The 19,904-nt window shown below is 42.0% G+C and overlaps 1 protein-coding gene across 1 annotated transcript in view; it reads left to right on the forward strand.

Annotated features, from left to right (window-relative positions):
* The first annotated feature begins 308 nt into the window (after window positions 1-308).
* STX18 (syntaxin 18) overlaps window positions 309-19,904 on the forward strand; it is an 82,084-nt gene continuing 62,488 nt past the window's right edge. The window contains exon 1 of the mRNA XM_035112073.2: window positions 309-544. Coding sequence (XP_034967964.1) covers window positions 353-544 — 192 coding nt within the window. The 5' untranslated portion in view covers window positions 309-352. The remainder of the gene's footprint in view (window positions 545-19,904) is intronic.

The following is a 19,904-nucleotide window of genomic DNA, read 5'->3' on the forward strand; positions in this document are numbered from 1 at the left end:
AGGAGACCAAGGGGGCAGCGGCGCCTTCTTCTCCATTCCTCCGGGGGGGGGGGGTTGGGGACCGGGAATAATGAGGCGGAGAAGCCGGAAAATGAACGGGAGACTCCGGGGAGCGCTCCTAGGTCGCAGTGTGAGCGCTTTCCCATTTCTGCCGGGCGCTCCTCGAAAGCGAACCGGGACCCCCCCACCCAGTCTCCGGTCCTCCGACGAGAGAGGGCTGCATAGAAAGAAGGCTTCCTAGGCCGCCCTGAGCCGGCCAACCCGCAAGCGCCGGGCGGAGGCGGAACCTTCGCGCGCGGTCCCGGCTGACGAGGGGGACGCCTTTTCGCGGAGGGACGCTTTCCGCCTCGCCATGGCGGTGGACATCACGCTGCTGTTCAAGGCGAGCGTGAAGACGGTGAAGACCCGGAACAAGGCCCTGGGGGTCCCGCTGGGCGGCAGCAGCAGCAGCAGCGACAGCCCCCGCGACGACGCCCAGATCCTGCTCAAGCGCGGAGGTGGGCAGCGCTCCAAAGGCGACTTCTCCAGCCGCGCCCGCGAAGTGGTGAGTGGAGCTGCCGGGGGTGGGGGGCGAGCGAGGACGTGGCAGGGGGGGCCTCTCGCCTCTCACGGGCAAAAGCCTCGCTGACGACAAGGACAAGGGCAATTAAATTCAGAAAACAGTATCTGGCCGCGACACCACGGGCAGCAGCTCAGTTGAGGCTTATTTCCGAAACAAACCCGCCAGATGGGGGCATCTTGAGGCTGCGTATTCGGAAGTGAAGAAGCGGCACTCTGCACATGCTCGAAGTGCTCCTTTGTTCGCAGGTCGCTAGAGAGAGGGGTTGGAGTTCTGCTTAGGTAGGATCTGGAACACACTGAACACGCTGTGCTGGGTTGTGTTAAGAGGAAAAAAGAGGGGTGCGGAGTATGTTGAAGCATATTCTTTGCGGATCTGATCCTCTTGCATTCCCCCCACCCCCACCCAGTGGTGGCTGTAAAGGAGGATGGGGTGTTATTTTTTATTTTTATACCCAGTGGTTCCCAGAGTGGAGAACAACATTAATCCGTATTACTGTATTACAAAAAAGTACAATACTGTACATAAAAATACATCTATCAAGACAATATAAAATAGAGGCAAGGTTTTCAATGGCCAACATCGGGGGGGGGGGGAATAGAGCAGCTTCAATAAGGTGCTATATATCAGAAGCAGTCTGTAAAACACTCTTGACACTAGCTGTGCCCATATGTGCACATATGTCAACCCCACTAAATTTAATGGGATATAAGTTCAGGTTTGTGTTTTATTATGGGATTGCAACCTAAAGCACCTTGCACAGGGGTCCACAATTGGCCTCCCAATCCGACCCGCGACGACCCCCGCCGCCCGCTCTTACAGCGCGCGGCGCGGCGACGATCTTAAAAATCGGCAAATACCGCCAGAAATCCTTTGTGCGCATGCGTATGGGCCTCTCCCGACCCAGAAGAGGTCATTTCCGATGCACTTCCGGGTCGGGGGAGGCCCATACGCATGCGCACAAGCGATTTTCGGCGATTTTTCCCCGACCGTGCGCGTGTGCGCATGCGCACGGGCGCGCACTCCCCCGCCCTCCGGCCCACTGCGCACGCACTCCCCTGCCCTCCGGCCCGCCGCGCGGTAAGTCTGGGGACCCCTGACCTTGCAGAATAGGAGTGGGCTTTTGGAGAGTGAGAAACTCATCCATTGTGACAATTGTTTTCCTTCATCGCTGAAGAGGAAACTTGAACCAGGAATGGACAAAGGGGTTTACACAACATGTAAAAGTTGTACTGCAACATTATCATAATAGGCTTCTTGTTCAATGATTGAATTTGACATCAGTGATTTACATCACAGTCTTAAGCATTTCTACTCGGATGTTCCTCTGATCTAATGGGACCAACTGTAGAATAACTGTAGACATAACTGGATTGCAGCAGAGCTTTCCAAACTGTGTGTCACGACACGTTAGTGTGTTGGCTGCCGTAGGTGTATCGTGCGAATGCTCCCTGTATTCCTCCCACGTCTGGAAAGGGGTAGTTTAACCTTCAGTTTGCTAGTAAAACTGAATTACTGTGTCACAAAATGATGCATGTCTAAAAAGTGTGTCACCAACATGAAAAGTTTAGAAAGCTCTGGTGTAGGCTATGTTCTGCGTTCTGTTGGAGGCAGCAATGCTTCCGAATGCCAGTTGCTGGAAACCACAGGAGGGGAGAGTTGCTCTTGGGCTCATGTTCTTTTTGCAGATTCTCCACAGGGATATGGTGGGCCACTGTGAGAACAGGATGCTGGACTGGATGGGCCATATCCAGAAGGTTCTTATGTTCTAATGCAGAGCTTTCCAAACTGTGGGTTGTGACACATTAGTGTCCCAGCTGCAGTGTGTAGGTGTGTAGCATGAATGCTCCCCACACTCGTTCTGGGGCTGGGAAGGGTTAGTTTAACCTCTGGTTTGCTTGTCGTTAGTGTCCGACTCTTCGTGACCCCATGGACCAGAGCACGCCAGGCACTCCTGTCTTGCACTGCCTCCCGCAGTTTGGTCAAACTCAAGTTGGTAGCTTCGAGAACACTGTCCAACTGTCTTGTCCTCTGTTGTCCCCTTCTCCTTATGCCCTCAATCTTTCCCAACATCAGGCTCCAATACTTTGGCCACCTCATGAGAAGAAAAGACTCCCTGGAAAAGACCCTGATGTTGGGAAAGAGGACGACAGAGGACGAGATGGTTGGACAGTGTTCTCCAAGCTACGAACATGAGTCTGACCAAACTGCGGGAGGCAGTGGAAGACAGGAGTGCCTGGCGTGCTCTGGTCCATAGGGTCACGAAGAGTCGGACACAACTAAACGACTAAACAACAATAACATCCCTGATTCAGTGGCATGTGTAAATTGTGTGGAACAGAGTTTGCTGTCCTTGAATACATATGTATTTCTTTCAGTCTTGCCAGTGACAAGCTTATTGGTTCCTTGCTGTCTTACTAGAGACTATTTCCACTCCCTCTATACACTCCCATAGCCTCTTTCCACTGATGCATTAGTAATAGCAGCTTCTGTCCCAATGAAAGGGACATTATCCACATATCATGCACTAGAGCAGGCATCCCCAAACTACGGCCCTCCAGATGTCTTGGCCTACAACTCCCATGATCCCTAACTAACAGGACCAGTGGTTGGGGAAGATGTGAATTGTAGTACAAAACATCTGGAGGGCCGAAGTTTGGGGGTGCCTGCGCTAGAGCAAAAGGGTCAGTACAAATGCAGTAGAATATACAACTAAACTGTAATGCTTATTTTACTACTAATACTGTATATGGATTTCTAATGGCATCTTGTTTTATTTTGCCTTTTGCTGTAAACCAGGGGTGGCCAACTTCGATCTACTGCGATCTACTCACAGAGTTAAAAACTGGCAGTGATCTACCCCCTTTTGGGGGGTCCAGGTCAAAGTTGTTGAGCTTGAGCTTTTTTTTTTAGGAAGAAAAGCCCTGTTTTTTGGGGTTCACATAAAAGTTGTTGAGCTTCTTCAGGAATGCTTTGATGGTGTTTCCTGCTTGGCAGGGGGTTGGATTGGATGGCCCTTGTGGTCTCTTCCAACTCTATGATTCTATGATTCTTTAGGAAGGAGGAAAGTGTCATTGAGCTTTCTTTTAGGAAGGAAAACCCAAAGCCCTGTTTTTGGTGGTTCAGGTCATTTTAGGGGTGCAGGGCAAAGGTGTTGAGTTTTTTTAGGGGAGCCAAAGTTTTTTAGCCTCTTTGGGGGGGAAGCCACTGATCTACCGGTGATCTACCACAGATATCCAGTGATCTACTGGTAGATCACGATTTACCTGTTGGACATGCCTGCTGTAAACCATTAGAGCTGGGGGGTTTTCATAGTAGCAACAGTGGGCAGCTATTAACATTGACTAATGGGAAAGTGTTGTCCTAATTAGTTCAGTTAATAAAAACTTTTTCTCCCACAATCCTCACCAGCACTCCAATTTTGCTTATCTGTTAAGTGATGTATTTTAGTGTCAATATTTGCACTTCCTTTTCCTCTAATAGTTAATGCTAACCACCAATATCTGTTGCTACAAAGCCTCCTTGGAATGTGTACATGTACCTGAATGTGTACATGTACATTTTGGAATGTGTATGTACATTTTATTCTTCACACAAACATCACATCACATCTGTATATAAACCCTTGGAAGGCTGTTGATGTATGTAAATCAGAGAAATTATATCTGAAAATAAGGGCACCTTCTTAGCCTGGTATCTAGAATGCTTTTTTGCAGGGGAGAGGAGATTGCAAGTAACTTGCTTACCTCTTTTCTGAGGAGCTATATACTGGTAAATGATATGTTTGTATGCAGACAGCCCCATGTTTAATCCTTGGCATCTCCTGTTGGATGAATCTTCTGTAGGGGTTGGGCTCTGGAAGACCTGAAACCTTGTACAGTTGCAGCTAGCTGTAGTAGAAAGTACTGGAACTGATTCATCTGTTCTGAGCTGTATGGTGATCTTGTAAAATAGTTGAAATGTACAGCCTTATGAAGTGTTACCCAAGCACTAAACTACCGGACATTAGGTAGTTCTGATTAAAGTGATCATTTGCTGTCAAGAGTTGGTGTTGCAATAAAATAAAGTGAAGTATTTACTGCAGCTATAAACTCAACTTGATTATGTAGACAAGATTCACTCAAATTTTTATTCTTCCTTTTTTTGTTACATATGTGCCACTGCTTCTATTACCAGGCAGTAAGACTTGTAAATGTAAAACAAAGTTGAAGGACATTTAAAGATCATTCTGTATTCCAGTGCTAGAGGCCTTCTCAATTGTTGGCTGACTACAATTGAGAAAATTAGTCAGGTTGCTACCAGAGTTTGTTGTTGTTGTTGTTTAGTCGTTTAGTCGTGTCCGACTCTTCGTGACCCCATGGACCATAGCACGCCAGGCACTCCTGTCTTCCACTGCCTCCCGTAGTTTGGTCAAACTCATGTTCGTAGCTTCGAGAACACTGTCCAACCATCTTGTCCTCTGTCGTCCCCTTCTCCTAGTGCCCTCAATCTTTCCCAACATCAGGGTCTTTTCCAAGGATTCTTCTCTTCTCATGAGGTGGCCAAAGTATTGGAGCCTCAGCTTCACGATCTGTCCTTCCAGGGAGCACTCAGGGCTGATTTCCTTAAGAATGGATAGGTTTGATCTTCTAGCAGTCCATGGGACTCTCAAGAGTCTCCTCCAGCACCATAATTCAAAAGCATCAATTCTTCGGCGATCAGCCTTCTTGATGGTCCAGCTCTCACTTCCATACATCACTATTGGGAAAACCATAGCTTTAACTATACGGACCTTTGTCGGCAAGGTGATGTCTCTGCTTTTTAAGATGCTGTCTAGGTTTGTCATTGCTTTTCTCCCAAGAAGCAGGCGTCTTTTAATTTCGTGACTGCTGTCACCATCTGCAGTGATCAAGGAACCCAAGAAAGTAAAATCTCTCACTGCCTCCATTTCTTCCCCTTCTATTTGCCAGGAGGTGATGGGACCAGTGGCCATGATCTTGGTTTTTTTGATGTTGAGCTTCAGACCATATTTTGCGCTCTCCTCTTTCACCCTCATTAAAAGGTTCTTTAATTCCTCCTCACTTTCTGCCATCAAGGTTGTGTCATCTGCATATCTGAGGTTGTTGATATTTCTTCCGGCAATCTTAATTCCTGCTTGGGATTCATCTAGTCCAGCCTTTCGCATGATGAATTCTGCATATAAGTTAAATAAGCAGGGAGACAATATACAACCTTGTCGTACTCCTTTCCCAATTTTGAACCAATCAGTTGTTCCATATCCAGTTCTAACTGTAGCTTCTTGTCCCACATAGAGATTTCTCAGGAGACAGATGAGGTGATCAGGCACTCCCATTTCTTTAAGAACTTGCCATAGTTTGCTGTGGTCGACACAGTCAAAGGCTTTTGCATAGTCAATGAAGCAGAAGTAGACGTTTTTCTGGAACTCTCTAGCTTTCTCCATAATCCAGCGCATGTTTGCTATTTGGTCTCTGGTTCCTCTGCCCTTTCGAAATCCAGCTTGCACTTCTGGGAGTTCTCGGTCCACATACTGCCTAAGCCTGCCTTGTAGAATTTTAAGCATAACCTTGCTAGCGTGTGAAATGAGGGCAATTGTGCGGTAGTTGGAGCATTCTTTGGCACTGCCCTTCTTTGGAATTGGGATGTAGACTGATCTTCTCCAATCCTCTGGCCATTGCTGAGTTTTCCAAACTTGCTGGCATATTGGGTGTAGCACCTTAACAGCATCATCTTTTAAAATTTTAAATAGTTCAGCTGGAATATCATCACTTCCACTGGCCTTGTTATTAGCAGTGCTTTCTAAGGCCCATTTGACTTCACTCTCCAAGATGTCTGGCTCAAGGTCAGCAACCACACTACCTGGGGTGTACGAGACCTCCATATCTTTCTGGTATAATTCCTCTGTGTATTCTTGCCACCTCTTCTTGATGTCTTCTGCTTCTGTTAGGTCCTTACCACTTTTGTCCTTGATTATGGTAATCTTTGTACGAAATGTTCCTTTCATATCTCCAATTTTCTTGAACAGATCTCTGGTTTTCCCCATTCTATTGTTTTCCTCTATTTCTTTGCATTGCTCATTTAAGAAGACCCTCTTGTCTCTCCTTGCTGTTTTTTGGAAATCTGCATTCAGTTTCCTGTATCTTTCCCTATCTCCCTTGCATTTTGCTTGCCTCCTCTCCTCCGCTATTTGTAAGGCCTCGTTGGACAGCCATTTTGCTTTCTTGCATTTCCTTTTCCTTGGGATGGTTTTCGTTGCTGCCTCCTGTATAATGTTACGAGCCTCCATCCATAGTTCTTCAGGCACTCTGTCCACCAAATCTAAATCCTTAAACCTGTTCCTCACTTCCACTGTGTATTCATAAGGGATTTGATTCAGATTGTATCTTACTGGCCCAGTGGTTTTTCCTACTTTCTTCAGTTTAAGCTGGAATTTTGCTATAAGAAGCTGATGATCTGAGTTACAGTCAGCTCCAGGTCTTGTTTTTGCTGACTGTATAGAGCTTCTCCATCTTTGGCTGCAGAGAATATAATCAATCTGATTTCGATGCTGCCCATTTGGTGATATCCATGTGTAGAGTCGTCTCTTGTGTTGTTGGAAGAGAGTGTTTGTGATGACCAGCTTGTTCTCTTGACAGAACTCTATTAGCCTTTGCCCTGCTTCAGCTACCAGAGTTATCACAGCATAATTTTACCTCCTTAGTTTCTCATGTGATGACATCAGATTGAAGAGTCAGTTTTCAATGTCAAAATGGAAATGGAAATTTAATCTATTGTAGAGAAACTAAAATATTGTTAGCGTAAACCAGCCTTGTAAATTTGCACTCAAACATTACTAGCTTTCACGGGGCATGGGAAGAGACTTTGCCACCTCTGTGTCATGTTTCTGGAAGGAGTGCACTTTTCCACCACTGCCTCTTGTGTTGGGTTCTATGCTGTACATGTACGGGTAGGAGTGAGCTTTGCCTCCTCTATATCCAGCACAGAAATGCAGTGGGATGGAAGTGCAGCGACAGAATGATTTGTCCCTTTGCTGCCAGCTTGCTTGGTTTCTCTGGACTGCGAGAAGGCAAAATGGCCAGCATAGAAACACAGTTGGTTGCTTTTTTGGGGGGGGAGTCAAGCACTCCATACCTCTTCTGGCAACTTCCTCAATTGCCTGGATGCGGTTCTTAGTTGCTTGTGGTGACCAGGCAAGTGGTTAAAACAATGATGGGGTAAACCAGAAATACTGCCTATTGCAGCATGCTTTGCATTTACAAAGTTTATTTTAATTGGTGACCATTATAATTAAGAATAGGGGAAAGAGAATATGCTCATCTGCACATAGGTTAAGTGTTAATCAGCTCTGCAGTTTAGAGAAATTAATCTTGGACGTTTAGAATTTAAAATGGTTTCATCTTTCACTTTGCTTTTAATGTGAAGCTAGCTCTTTTAAATCGGACTCATAGCTGAGGTTATAGGACAGCTAGTTCTTCCTCATGTAACAATTTACAGTCATACCTCGGTTTAAGTACGCCTCGGTTTGAGTATTTTCAGTTTAAAGACTCCGCGGACCTGTCTGGAACAGATTAATCCACTTTCCATTACTTTCAATGGGAAAGTTCGCTTCAGGTTAATAATAATAATAATAATAATAATAATAATAATAATAATAATAATAATTTATTATTTATACCCCGCCCATCTGGCTGGGTTTCCCCAGCCACTCTGGGCGGCTTCCAACAGAAAAATAAAACACAGTAATCTATTAAACATTAAAAGCCTCCTTGAACAGGGCTGCCTTCAGATGTCTTCTAAAAGTCAGGTAGTTGTTGTTCTCTTTGACATCTGTTGGGAGGGTGTTCCACAGGGCAGGCGCCACCACTGAGAAGGCCCTCTGCCTAGTTCCCTGCACGCTTCCCTAAGTACGCTTCAGGTTAAGTACGGACTTCCGGAACCAATTACACTCATACCTTGGGTTAAGTACGCTTCAGGTTGAGTACTCCGTGGACCCGTATGGAACAGATTAATCCACTTTCCATTACTTTCAATGGGAAAGTTCACTTCAGGTTAAGTACGCTTCAGGTTAAGCACAGACTTCCGGAACCAATTGTGTTTGTAAACCGAGGTACCACTGTAAGTACAAACTCATTGATACTGTAGTTTATATTATGTTTACACACATCTACTGTATTTTAAATATTGAACTACCGTAATTCCCATATTGTGTAGCACAAGTTTTATTTTTGCAGAAAAATAGCAAAGAAACAATATGAAAAGTTATGTTTATGTCAGAAACTAATTGAAAGCTAAAGAGCATGCCTTATTTAATTGTGCATTAAGTTCCAGACCAGTTAATAGCCCTTTGGGGAGTGCCTCTGAAGTCAGCCAAGTAGGATGTGTGTACAGGACAAGCAGTTCGAAATGTTAAGTTTAGTCTAGTGTTGTTTTTTAATATATTTTTTACTAGACTAACCTATATATATATATATATATATACACACACACACCGGTAACAACTAGCATGGATATATAAAAAGTAAGGTTTGGATAAGCAGGGTTGCTGTAACTATGAGCTGCCTCTCTGAGGAGACATTTAGTTTATCTCTCACAGGTTAAAAAGTACCGGTATATTGCTAAACACTGATACCGAGAGGCTAAGAATTTTTATATGCCTCTTTTCTAAAATACGTGCCATGTAGACAAAACTTTTATTGGTTTGTTTTATTGCACTTAATGTGAATAATTGTACAAACAATATGCATACACTACAAATGTAAACTAGTTTTAATCCCATTGAGTTGTCACAGCTCGCAGACATCTTCTTTCCATGATCAGATAACTCCTGGCCCCCTTTTTTGTTTATACTGGTCTGAGTAAGAGGCAGAATAGTGACAGAATGAAACTTGTTGAATGCGAAGTAGATTCGCCTTCTATGTTTGTTCTTTGGCAATTTTGGTATCCTGACATGTCTATTTTTAAATATGTGTCCTAGTCAGACTTCAAAATAATTTAAGCATTGTTCATGGGAACACATTAATTCAGACATTTTTCATTTCCTAATTCTTTTTTCTTTTAGAAGACATCTGAAGGCAGCCCTGTTTAGGGAAGTTTTTAATGTTTGAAGTTTTATTCTGTTTTAATGTTCTGTTGAAAGCTGCCCAGAGTGGCTGGGGGAACCCAGCCAGATGGGCGGGGTATAAACAAACAAACAAACAAACAAATTGGACCTTAAAAGTATAAACATCTGATAAATGTCTTAGAATAATTGGTGTGCTCCTTTAATTAATGTAGAGAAACTGGTCCCCATTGTGTTAATTCTGTTTCTGGAGCTAAATGGCACAATTGTTTCAAATGTGACTGGGTGGCTTTTAGAGGTTCTTGAAATGTCCATGCTGTTGTTTTTGAAGTTAATTTTATTGAGGGGATTGTGGAGACTAAGTCCTTCCCTTCTAGATAGTCCATCGTTTCCCCTGGAGAATTCATTACAGTTCTTGTTCTTGAATTGGGTGCATCTTGATGGGGATGGCAGCCAATATAGGCAATGTTCTCTTTTGCGCTGGACATGGGACTGTGCTTCCCTTTTTCATAATAGCTCCTTCACTTTTGCGGTAATAACAAACAACTGAAGACAGCAAAGTAACATGAAAGAGAAGCATGAAAACAATTTAATGATTAGCGCCGAAACAAATATTTAATTAAAATAAAAGCCATGCCTAAAAACCTTAATGCTGACTTTTGGAAACCGAACCATGCAGTGGTATTTGGAAAGCCCAATGTCCTGTACAGTAGATATTCCAAATTGCTTGGGAACTGGAGCTTACGTTTGCAAGCTTGGAATGTCCTGCGGATAATTAAGTTGTGGTCAGGCTTTAGAAAAATACAAAGTTCTCAAACTATGATTTTATAAACATGCTGCAATAACATTTCTTTATATTTAACAGTTTCGTATAGAAAGCTGATACTCTCACAAGGCATTGATTAAAGGTAAAACATCAAGAAAGGAAAAATATTAAATTAAAACTTCAGTTAGGATGTTGACAGTTGGCTTGTAATATTAAACAGATGTGCTTGTTCTTGGGATATTCTTCTTTCAAAGCCTTGTTGCCAAGATTAAAAAAAAAGACAGCTACATGGTTTTTTATTAATGTTTAATTCCCTTTTACTTTAGATTCTCTTTTGCCTGGTTCGGTCCCTTTGGATGCTGAGATTTTAAGAAGGTCTTTGTATAATTGATTTTAGATCAGAACGCATGAGATTGTACCCATTATTTAAAATTCTGGTTTAGAAAGTTTTCACTTTTGCTTTGTATGTTAAATTCATTTTTTATGTAATTGATATGTATGTGGGAGCAGAACTTGATCCACTTAGATCCATGCTGATTAGAAGTAGTTTATAATAGATAACAGAAAATCATTAAACTTTTCTACATTGAATTGTAGTTCAATACTGTATAGTGCTTCTTCTTTTGTAATTGAATTGTGAGAAAAACACTAGGAAATCATGTGATCGGTTATACAACTTCTTTTTGGAACAACTAGTGTTTAACTCAGTATATTTTTGCTTTCATTCTGTAGCTTTATTTTAAATATTATGTTATACCATGATGTCCCAAGAGCCGTAGCTGCCAAGTTATCCCTTTTTTACAGGGATTTTCCCTTATGCTGAATAGGCTTTCTCGCGAGAAAAGCGAAAACTTGGCAGCTATGCCAAGAGCTACTTAGAGAAGGAGATTGCCAATGGCATTCTTAACTTCTTTTTCTTTCAATAGCTGACATACCCATGTTATACCACCAATTCAATTTTATGATGTTTTGATTGTTTTGCCACCGTGACATTTTGGCATTTTTTAAATCTTCTTATAAATAAATAAAATAAACTGCTTTAAATCCTCTGTCTTTTAAAAAAAAGTCTGCCATGTGAAACACAAGTCTGAAGCCTTCCATGTTCTTTGGCACCTGACCCTGGCATGTAAGGATAATTGTAGACAACTAACTACCAAGGTGTTTATGTTTTAGCAGATATGGATAGAATTATCTTCAACAGCTGGCTAGACATTGCCAGATATCAGGGCTACATGGAGACCTTCCTGGGCCCTTTGTTGTTCAGTGTCTTTCTAAACGATTTGGATGAAGGAATTGAGGGGATGTTCATCCAATTTGCAGATGACACCAAACTGGGAGGATTCAAGATGACCTTAGCAGACTGGAGAACTGGGACAAAACTAAGAAAACGAATTTCACTAGGGACAAATGTATGGTTCTGCAATTAGGTAGGAAGTACCAGGTGCACAAGTAAATATAAGATGGAAGAACCAGGCTTCCTATTAGAACATGTGAAAAGGATGTAGGGGTCTTAGTGGTCCACAAGCTTAACATGAGACAATAAAAAGCAAATGCTCTTCTAGGCTGCATCAATAGAAGTACAGTGGTACCTTGGTTCCCAAACTTAATCCGTTCCGGAAGTCTGTTCCAAAACCAAAGCGTTCTAAAACCAAGGCGTGCTTTCCCATAGAAAGTAATGCAGAATGGATTAATCTGTTCCAGACTTTTAAAAACAAACCCTAAAACAGCAATTTAACATGAATTTTACTATCTAACAAGACAATTGACCCATAAAATGGAAACAATAATCAATGTACTGTACTATAAAATAAATAAGACAGTATTATAGATGATAAAAATTAAAATTATTTTTTCCCCTTACGTACACTGATCATTGTTTGGATGGGGGGCTTTTTATCCATTTCTGCAGTCACACAATCAGTAGCTGAACTGGTTCCACACAGTCACAAAACAAGTCACAAGCCATAGTCACAAGTCAGTACCACGGACAAGTCACAGTCAAAAAACCGAAAAAGCCACACAAACAAAAGCGCAAAAATATAGCAAAAACAAAAGCTCCAAATATCACCTCTGTGTTGCATGGGTTCTCAGAACTAAACAGCCGACAGACTCAACAGGAAGTCTCTGATAAGCAGCGGGGTACTCATTTTACAAATGGAACACACTGAACAGGAAGCGGAACTTTCCGCTTCCAAAGTTCACAAACTGGAACACCTACTTCCGGGTTTGCAGCATTCTATTTCCAAGTTGTTCATAAACTAAGCTGTTCTAAAACCAAGGTACCACTGTATAGTGTCCAGATCAAGAGAAGTACAGTAATAGTACTACTGTATTCTTTCTTGGCCAGACCACATCTGGAATACTGTCCCCAGTTCTGGGCACCACAATTTAAGAAGGGTATTGACAAGTTGGAACATGTGCAGAGGAATGCAAAAAGGATGACCAAGTTTCTGGAAACCAAGCCTGATGAGGAACGGTTGAGGGAGTTGGGTATGTTTAGCCTGGAGAAGGGGAGACTGAGAGGCAATATGATAGACATTTTCAAATATCTAAAGGGTTGTCACATGGAAAAGAAAGTGAACTTGTTTTCTCCTGCTCTGGAGGGTAGGATTTGAATCAGTGGAGTCAAGTTAAAAGAAAGGAGATTGTGACTAAACATCAGGAAGAACCTCCTGACAGTAAGAGCTGTTAGACAGTGGAATAGACTCCCTTGGGAGGTTGTGGACTCTCCATCCCTGGAGGTTTTTAAACAGAGGTTGGATGGCCATCTGTCATGGATGCTTTAGTTGAGATTCCTGTGTTGCAGGGGGTTGGACTAGCTGACCCTTGGTTCCTTTCTTCTCCTTCCATGGTTCCTTTATACTTCTAAAATATACTGCATATTCCATGTCAATAATCTACTTCCTTTTATATAATATAAATTTAAATGATACGGTTGCATTTATATTAATCCTCCTAGCATTTTCACTTGCTTACTCCAGAAATATTTTCCATTCCTCTTTATACACTTGATCTTTTTGTTCTCTTACCCTGCTGGTTAGGCCTGCTAGCTGCATAGTCCAACATTTTCAGATGCCAATTTGGGACCTCTCCCACCTTCCATTTTTGAGCTAAAAAAATCCGAGCTGCTGTCATTGCATACATAAATAACATTTTCTGACCCCTAGGTACCTCTGTCTGTACCATTCCTAAAAGGAATGCCCCTTTGGGGGTGTTGTTGTTTTAAACAGTTGTTTCATTTTATTGGTACCTCGGGTTATAAACGCTTCAGGTTACAAACTCCTCTAACCTGGAGGTAGTTGCTCTGGGTTGCAAACTTTGCCCCAGGATGAGAACGGAAATCACACAGTGGAGGCATGGAGGCAGCGGGAGGCCCCATTAGCAAAAGTGTGCCTCAGGTTAAGAATGGTTTCGGGTTAAGAACGGACCTCCGGAACGAATTAAGTTTATAACCTGAGGTACCACTGTAGTCCTTAACTATTCTGCATGACCACCACATATGATAAAATATTCCTTCTGCCTCTTTACATTTGCAACGCATATCTGTTTCAGTTTTATACATCTTTGCTAATTTACTTAGAGTTAGGTACCATCTATAAATCATTTTCATATAGTTCTCATTTAATAACATGCAGTAAAGCCAGTCTTCCACAATTTCTCCCAGAAGTTGAATTCTATGTTATGCCCTATATCTCTTGCCCAATGGATCATTGATGATTTAACCAGCTCGTCTTTTGTTTCCCAGCCTAATAATAATCTACAGTATATATTTTAGAGAATACTTTTTAATTCTCTAATAATTCCCTTTCAGATTGTGAGCTTTGCTCCATAATACCACATTTTTTATCCAACTTTCGTCGCAAAATCAATTCCTTTAACCAACATAAACATCCCACCTCATAATATAATTGTAAATCTGGCAATTTCTTATTTAGGCACATATCTTCTAATTACAACGGCTGTAGATAAGTTGAGCATAAACAGCCATAAGTTATGTTGTAACTGATTCTGCTTTTTGTAAACCTCTTTGAGGTTATTTTTTTACAATCAAGCGGAATATAAATTTTATGAAATAAGATAAATATATTTTGACAGTTTGAAGCCATTATGCCTGACTGTGGTTAGTTAGATTGTTTGATATTATATTATATTATCCCTGGCCTTGAAAATTGTAGTGGTCTTTAGGAGTGATCTGACATTCATGAAATCAGGCTTAGTATAACTATTTTGGAATGTAAAACACCCCTTTCCCCCTTTTGTATTGAGGATAAATCATGATGAAATCTTTCTCATTTCCCTGTTTTCTTCCCATTATAATATATAATGCAAATAATTTTCTCTGAATTATAAGACCTGATCCCTGATCAAGGGGAAGAATGAAGAAATAGGGCATATAAATAGATTTCTTTCCTATGAAAACACATGCATAGTCTCAGCTTGTTTGTTTTTGCATTGGGTCTCCCCATGTTGATTTGCCCAGTGCTCTCCCTGGGACAAGAGTGAATGCTGAAAGTTGACTTTGCTTTTTCTTCTTCTTCTTCTTTTTTGCCACTTCAGAATGCAGGTTGAGGGTCATTTGATTGAATGCTCCTCTGTATTAAAATAAAATAAACTATTAAAAACTCAGTGATGGAGTGTGACAGATTTCAGTTCTGACATACACATTGTCTGTGTGTAGGATTCAACTCCTCCTGTAGTGGGGTTGTATTTCACCAGGAGTCTAACCAGACACAGGTTTGAAATAGGCCATTCCATTCCAAACCTTTATTGGCATCATTTACAAACACTTAAAAATAAACAAACGAGTCCAGTGCGATCCCGTCTTCAACCTATCAGTACAAACACTCGCCAAAGGGAGGGGAGGCCAGCAATCTGTTTCACCTCAGTGGGTCTCCAACAGGGGCAGGATCCTGTAATGTACTTCGGCGGCAAAAGATCAAATAGAGGAACTCAGCTACAGTCCTGGTACGCTCCTGATCTCTGCCCTGTAATAGGAAGCGTATATAACCTCTTATCTCCACTTTCCAATTTAGAATATATGGTTGGTCCAGGTATTGCTGGCGGATATCATCGTACATTTTGCATTCAAGAACCATGTGAGCCAGAGTTTCAATCAAGTGGGCATCACATGGGCAGATCCTGTCTTCTTCTGTCGTCCCTGCAAACCTACCCCAGAGGAGATTAGAGGGGTTAGCGTTGAACCTAGCCAGCACGAAAGCCCTTCTTTCTTGCGGGTTGTACAGGAATTGTAAATAATTGGGAGTAAATTCCTGCGCCCAAGAGAGATGAAAGTAAAGGACATGTTTTCCTCGCGGCTAAGGTCAGTTCCTGTCGCTCTATGTCTCATAACCTAGTTTTTAACATGGCTTTGGTGGTTGGAAAAGCCACGGCTCCTAGGAATCATAGAATCATAGAGTTGGAAGAGACCACAAGAGCCATCCAGTTCCTTGGAGGTCCTCTGAGAGCCCCAGTTGTCAAATCTTTGTATAGAACAGTTGCAATCCTAGAGAGGGGAAGGAGTCTGACAAAACTTCACTCAGTAAGGAATCTTTATCCACTGAGAAGCAAATGCTCAGCCAGCATAAAAGAAAACTCATCCAGGCTGCTGTTTATGAACAAAAAGGCCTATTTCAAAGCCTTGATGAGATTGAAATAGGCCTTTTTGTTCCTAAACATCAGTAAGACACCCTATAAAGATAAAATGTTCTCTCTTTCCAACTAGCTTTGTAGAATGAAGACCCAAAGCTGCTATTCCATTTTATCCTTACAACAACCTTATGAATTGGATTCATCTGAGAGATGGGTTCACAGGATCACCCAGTGAACATGGCCAAGGAGGGTTTCAGACCTGTGAGCCTCTTTTCCAGGTCCCTCTTTCCCAAGTACTCTGAATATTGCACCACAGTGGTTCATTTTTATTTGAAACTTGTTTGGATGGTATAACAAAAAGCAAAGTGTACTCTTTTGAACAAACAGTTCTTTTGCTTCTGTATTTTGTCAGGCTGTATTGCCCTATTCTGTATTGCCCTATCTGGATAGTAAAATGGGAGTGACATTGTAGGGTGTTTGCTCAGTTAATTATAACATCAATTAAGAGTGTGTGTGGTTGCAGTAGTTCATTGTTACCGGTAGATGTATGACCCTCCTGCTAAAATAGAAGACATTACACGATTCTGTGTGCATGTATGTTGAATGAAGTGTTCAGGGGTTTTTTTTAATGCAATTTTGAAAATATGCAAGATGTAGCAATTAACCTACATGTACGTATATAATACTAGAAAATGGGCAGCTTATTATATTCAAAGACAGGATCTGATAGGCTCAAATTGCTTAAAACATCAGTTATTGAAGATCTACCCAGGGGAATTTAAGAAACCATTTAACAGATGAAAGTACATTTTGAAAAGTTTGACCTTACAGGCAATCATAAAATGAATGCAAACAGTGCTTCTCCCCCTGAAATGTATAGAGCCCATCTGTGTCTAATCCAGTAATTACAGACTGAGTTCAATTACCTTTTCAAACTTGGAGCAGACTGGAGACTAAGCAGTGAATGTGCATGGGGTTTTGTCTAGACCTCAGTTGACCACAGTCTAAAACAGGAATTTATATCTAATTTTATTTTATTTTGTTCAGTTTGGTAGCTCTTAAAAGATTCACTTTGCTACTTAAGTTATCAGATTCTGGAAGCCCAGTACACATGTATTGCTGTACTTGTGTGTGAACATGTCTTTTTTTTCCAAAAGAAAGTTTGTGAGAAAATTGGTTGGCATTTGCAGGGTAAGGATTTGGGGAGTTTAGCTCCTTTTAAAAACTTTTTGAGAGCAGCCAAGGTTTTTATTTCTCAGTTCTTCTTGGTTTACTCTGGTTCTTTTCTAATGTTGTGACCTATAATATGCGTTGCATAATGAATAATATTTTGAAAGAATTATTAACAGTAATTTTCAAATGTACTTTACTATAAACAATGAAACACCTTTACCATCACCCCTAAGGATCATGCAGCTAGGCTCCCTGTGTGTGTTGGCTTTGTGTAGCATGTTAAAATGATGCTAGAGCGCATACTCTTGCCTGGCCCCATTATTTTCTTCTTATTTTAAGTAACTGGGTTTAAGAGGCTTTCAATGGCAAAGTGAGGCAGAGATGTTTGGGTGTGTACCATGCGCCAAAGTTAAAATCATCTCTTTGCTTTAGCTGTTTCTCTCATTTAAATCAGTGGAAGTTCTGAACAGTAGTCCTTGTACATAGTCCTTGTAAATAGATTGTAAACACAGCTGCAGGAACTGACACTGTTATACTTCACTGTTTGGAATGAAATGACTTGCTATCAATACAACAACATAGCGCATTCTCTTCCTTGCATGTCAAATAATTCATCTGGCGATGAGATGCATGGTTCGCACATCATGCTAAGCCGAACTATGCCCTATTGACAGCATGTGGGCTTCTGGAGAGGAAATTGCCTCTAGTTTGCTACTCAGTCAGTTTTCTGCTGGAATCCTGAGCTCGTCTATGATTTGGATCAGGGGTCAGCAACCTTTTTCAGCCATGGGCTGACCTTGTGGGGGGCCAGACTATATTTTGGAAAAAAATAATGAATTCCTATGCACCACAAATAACCCAGAGGTGCATTTTAAATAAAAGCACACATTCTACTCATGTAAAAACATGCTGATTCACGGACTGTCCGTGGGCCGGATTGAGAAGGCAATTGGGCCTTAGATTGCCTGCCCCTGGTTTGGATTAATGTGTAAACTGAACCCAGGCTTGTGGTTTAGCTCTCTCTACACTAACCATGAGCTTTAAACTATAGGACAAAACTTGGTTACAGCTCATGTTTAGTGTAAAGTAAAGGTAAAGGGACCCCTGACCATTAGGTCCAGTCGTGACCGACTCTGGGGTTGCACGCTCATCTCGCATTATTGGCCGAGGGAGCCGGCGTATAGCTTCCAGGTCATGTGGCCAGCATGACAAAGCCACTTTGGCAAACCAGAGCAGCACATGGAAATGCCGTTTACCTTCCCACTGTCTGTAGCGGTTCCTATTTATCTACTTGCACTTTGACGTGCTTTCGAACTGCTAGGTTGGCAGGAGCTGGGACCAAGCAACGGGAGCTCACCCCGTCACAGGGATTCGAACCGCCGACCTTCTGATCGGCAAGCCCTAGGCTCAGTGGTTTAACCCACAGCACCACCTGGGTCCCCAGGTGTTTAGTGTAGAGAGAGCTAAATAATGAGCCCAATTTGGGTGACATGCTAAACCAAACCATGGCTTATAAGGTTCAGTGCTGTGCAGGAGCAAAATGACTAGGGAGGACCAAACGGTCATTGTTTTCTCTCCCAGGGCCTGCATGCATTCATGCTAAATCATGCTTTGGTTTACAATGATGTGTGAACCAGGATATTATTTGCTAAGTTGATGAATTGGGTATGCCATCAACTGTAGTCTTACACAATATTCTGTGGGTCAGACTTTATTATTTATTTGACTTATTTGTCTATCACAGAAAGTATCCAATCAATTTAGAAAAAGATATAACATAATAAAACCATTCTAATAATCCACAAACAAACCCAGTAGAAGAACATTTTATGGAATAGCCACAAACCAGCTGGTTGCAATCCATCAAATGCCTGGGAGGAAAAAAAAGTTTTAACTTGGCACCGAAATGATGTTATTGGTGGACCTCATTCCGTAGGTGGGTATTCCATAGGTGGGTAGCCATAACTGAAAAAGTTTTCTTCCCTGTTAATACCTTTTGAGCCTTCCTGAGAGGGAGCATTCAAATAAAGATCTCAAGTGAAGATGGAAGGGTCCAAGTATTGGGAGAGGCACTTTGGAAAAGATTGTGGTCCCAAGCCATCAATGTTAAAACTAGCACTTTGAATTGGCAACCAGTGCAGTTGTGCCAGAATTGGTGTGATATGTCAAGAATTGGGTGGCCACTGGCTAAATATTCTGAACCATCTTCAAAGGCAGACCCATATACAGCACATTGCAGAACATGTTATTACTGCAGCCAAGTTATTCCTGTCCATATAGGGCCATAGCTGAGTCACCAGACAAAGCTGCTACTCTGCACTCTGTACCACTGAGGCTGCCTATGCCTCATGTGACAGCAGTGGATCTAGGAAGACACTCAACTACAGATCTGCTCTTTCAGAGGGAGCTTGACCACCACCTGGTCAGAAAAAAACCATGATTTCCCTTGCATAGATAGTACACCTGGATTAGCCCAGAGTAAAAAAAATCTGTTCCAAGACAGAAGAGGGCACATAGGAATCTGTCAGCTCAGGAGGCCATTGTCAGAAGTTATATGATTCTGGCATCTTGTTGAAGCTAAGTAGGCGTGACCCTGATTAGGGCCTGGATGGGACACTGCATGGAAACTCCCTGAGGTTCATAAGGGAAATATATTCAGCCTGATCTGCAATAACAGCAGTTCCATCAACATGGGTAAAGTTTGCAGATCCAGAACAAGAGGTAAATTTAATTATGGTTTGGCATGGTATCTCAGTTAACAA

The sequence above is a fragment of the Zootoca vivipara genome, chromosome 9 (genome assembly GCF_963506605.1).
Source record: "Zootoca vivipara chromosome 9, rZooViv1.1, whole genome shotgun sequence".
NCBI lineage: Eukaryota > Metazoa > Chordata > Lepidosauria > Squamata > Lacertidae > Zootoca > Zootoca vivipara.